The sequence below is a fragment of the Charadrius vociferus genome, unplaced genomic scaffold (assembly GCF_000708025.1).
Source record: "Charadrius vociferus isolate BGI_N301 unplaced genomic scaffold, ASM70802v2 scaffold251, whole genome shotgun sequence".
In the NCBI taxonomy this organism is placed as follows: Eukaryota; Metazoa; Chordata; class Aves; order Charadriiformes; family Charadriidae; genus Charadrius; species Charadrius vociferus.
In genome coordinates, this window is record NW_009646963.1 from 1,766,682 (window position 1) to 1,769,680 (window position 2,999).

At 50.0% G+C, this 2,999-nt stretch overlaps 1 protein-coding gene across 1 annotated transcript in view; it reads right to left on the minus strand.

The window, feature by feature from the left end:
- ZC3H7B (zinc finger CCCH-type containing 7B) overlaps positions 1-2,999 on the minus strand; it is a 39,587-nt gene that overhangs the window by 24,840 nt on the left and 11,748 nt on the right. Inside the window, exon 9 of the mRNA XM_009895283.1 lies at positions 337-590. Within this exon, the coding sequence (XP_009893585.1) occupies positions 337-590 (254 nt within the window). The remainder of the gene's footprint in view (positions 1-336; positions 591-2,999) is intronic.

Consider the following 2,999-nt stretch of genomic DNA (forward strand, 5'->3'; position numbering starts at 1 on the left):
ATTCCTGCTTTAGCATGCTCATTTCTACCCTCAGGCCTACTTCAACTCCATGGACACCAGAGGCCAGGGGGAAGGTGATGGCAGGGGAAGGCTATCTTGGGTACTTTGAGGGCCAGCTCTATGAAGTTGCACACAGCAAAGCCGGCTTGGAGGTGGGCTCTTTAGATACTCACAAGCTGGTTGCAGAAATAAAGGAAGGAAGGAATGAGTTTTGCCAGAGGAATAGCTAGGAGAAAAGAGTGACAGAAAGAGAGAAAGAGGCAGTATGCATATCTGCATGCTCCAACGACCTATTTGGAGCAAGAAGCAGGGGACCGGTGCAGCGCTCACTCTTACTAGAGGGTATGGTGACCCTTCGGCGAGGGAGTCCAGGAGGGAGTCCAGTTCTGTGAAGTCTCCATCTGTGAAGTCCTCCACGCTCTCAGGCACTGGAAGGGACACGCAGTCTGGAGATGGGAGCAAGCTGGCAGCAGGGAGCGAGGTAGGCAAGCCCTTTGCATCTGAGTCAGAGGGCAAAGGGGCCAGCACCTCGCCCACAGGGATGGAGGTGGCCACAGGAGCTGGGAGGCACTGCAGGTCCATAGAGCAGTCTGTGATGAGGGAGAAACAGAGCCAGTCACCCAGGTGAGCCTCTTACGGGGGGCAAGCAGAGCACAGCCTGGCAAAAACAATACTGTACAAATCCATCAAAACACAAAAAACAAGTATGTCAGTTTCCCGAGAGGAAAGACTCTGGTCTGAAGAGTTCTTGCCCTTTCATTTTTTTTCCCAGTCTCCAATGGCTCACCGATAGCTGAAATATACTCTAAGGGCCAGACCCCAGATTGACTGTCAGGATTTGGCAAGCATGTACAGTAACCAGGAACAACAAAAAACCTGTGGCTGAGCAGTTATTGAATTCACTGTGGCCAGGACTAAAGGCCAGGGGCACATAATCCAATTTCTCTATAACCCACCACCTGGTGTTTTCTCTAATGTTCCTCACTGATGCTTTTGGCAGAGATCACTGCCTTCTCTGCTCCTTGGAGCTTCAGTATCCCAGCTGAAAGCTTGCTGACTCGCAAGCTCTCTAAAACCTCAGGCATCCTAAATGGCAGAAGATAATAAACACAAGGTCCTGCTGGGAAGAGTCAGAGATCGGGTGCTCAGACCAGGTTGTGCTAACAATGTGTCCCCAAAAAACCCCATCAGACTCACTCAGCTGCCTTTGCCCAAGTAAACTCCCTGCTCTTGAGTGCTTCCTGATGTCTGTAGGTGGGAGGTTGCTGCCCAAACTCCCCCTCAACACCTAAGCAACAAACATCCCTTGGGAACTTGTGTGAGCCAGGGTCAGGGCAGGAGAGAGGCAGTGATTTTCCCTACGGCTTCCTTGCCTCTCTAGTACATTACTGAAAAGGTAAGATGTTCCCATCATGCAGTATAAACCTCTGTTAAGTGAAGTTAAGGTTACAAGCACATATTCTTCACAGAAGAGCATTTTATTCTCAAAAGAATTAAAGGTTAAAAAAAGTTCAAATGTTAGAAATTTGGAAAATGCAGCGTTACGTTTGCAGTTCTCAAACCAAGCACCCAAACTACCTTAATTCTGCCCCTGTGCAGATGTCCTGGAATAAAAGAAAAGATGTAAGACAAAGAGGCTACCTTCTCCATCCATGTAGCAGTGGCTGCACTGTAGCTACGATGGTCTAAGGCTATAAGCAAGGCAAAGTTTGGAAGGAGAGACAATAGCTTTTATTAGAAAGACTGGTAAGAACAGGAAAGAAGCTAGGCAAGCTTCTGAGACACAAATCTTGATCCAGCAAGAAATGCTGCATCCTGTCTGTACAAGCTCTGCTCACTCAGCTCCAACAAGAACTCAGCCATCCCCTTCTAAATGGGACTGGGCAAGTGAGCCATGTTGCTATCCTCTTCACCACACGTTTCACTGACCGAGGATTGTGTTGGTGCCCTTCTTGGAGAGCTCAGCAAATCAGCAATTCCTGCAAACCCCCAAGTCCTGAACAAAACAACAGCAGAGATCACACACACACGTAGGCTCCCTTACCTCTAACCCTACAAGCACACCACCACCCCCTGCAATCTTTCCTCCTGCATTTGTTCTAAGTGGTCCACAAGGATGGACCACAGCCAGGGTCACTGGAGGCCAAGCTGTAATAAAAGGCAGGGAAAGCAGAGGGAAACAACAAGGGACAGACACAGGTGCCTCTCCACAACCTCATGCATGTAATCAAAGGAAAGCACATGTTGTACCTTATGGGATCCCACAGAGGTTTTCAGTGCTGCAGCTGGACATATTCCCCACAGGCAGTGGCTCAAAAGAAGGCTGTAAACGTCCTTAGTTTTGCAGGCCAAACTGCCCCTCAGATCAGGCTCAGCTCCAACCCCATACCCCCTTTGTGATGACTTCTCTCAGCTCATCTCCCTTTGGCGCTGCACCCCCAGCCCCACTCGGGAGCCAGCCATCCAGCTTCCCTCAGTGCTGGCCTCTTTGCTGGTAGCTCGGCCAGATTTCCCTCAGTACAAAGGGACAGCTTGTGCCTTCCCATTTTTCAGATGTTTAAATCTGGAGTACTGTCAAGATCTCTCCAGGGGCCAACAAGAAGTTCAGGACATGCTGGAAGGGACTGGGACATGTGCAGGGGACAGCAAAAGGGTTCACAACAGCATGGCCCCAAAAGATCCAGAAGTTCAGATCTTCTGTGAGGAACGACCGAGGCCCTCCAGTTCCCACTCAGACTGGGAAACAGAAGAAAGAGGCCCTCACACACCCTAAGAGGCCCAAACCCCTGAAAAGCTGCACACATGACCAAAAGGCAGAGAACGATAAGCTCCTCCAACCCCAGCCCAGTGCATATGAAGGGCAAAGAGAAGAACAGAGACCAACAGGTTCCACTACTTGCAAGGGGCAGAGGGGAGATGTCTGCTACCCTCTCCCTGAAAACCCAAACCCTGTCGTTCCTTCAGCAACTTCCTCCCATCCCCCTTTGTCCAATCTTTTC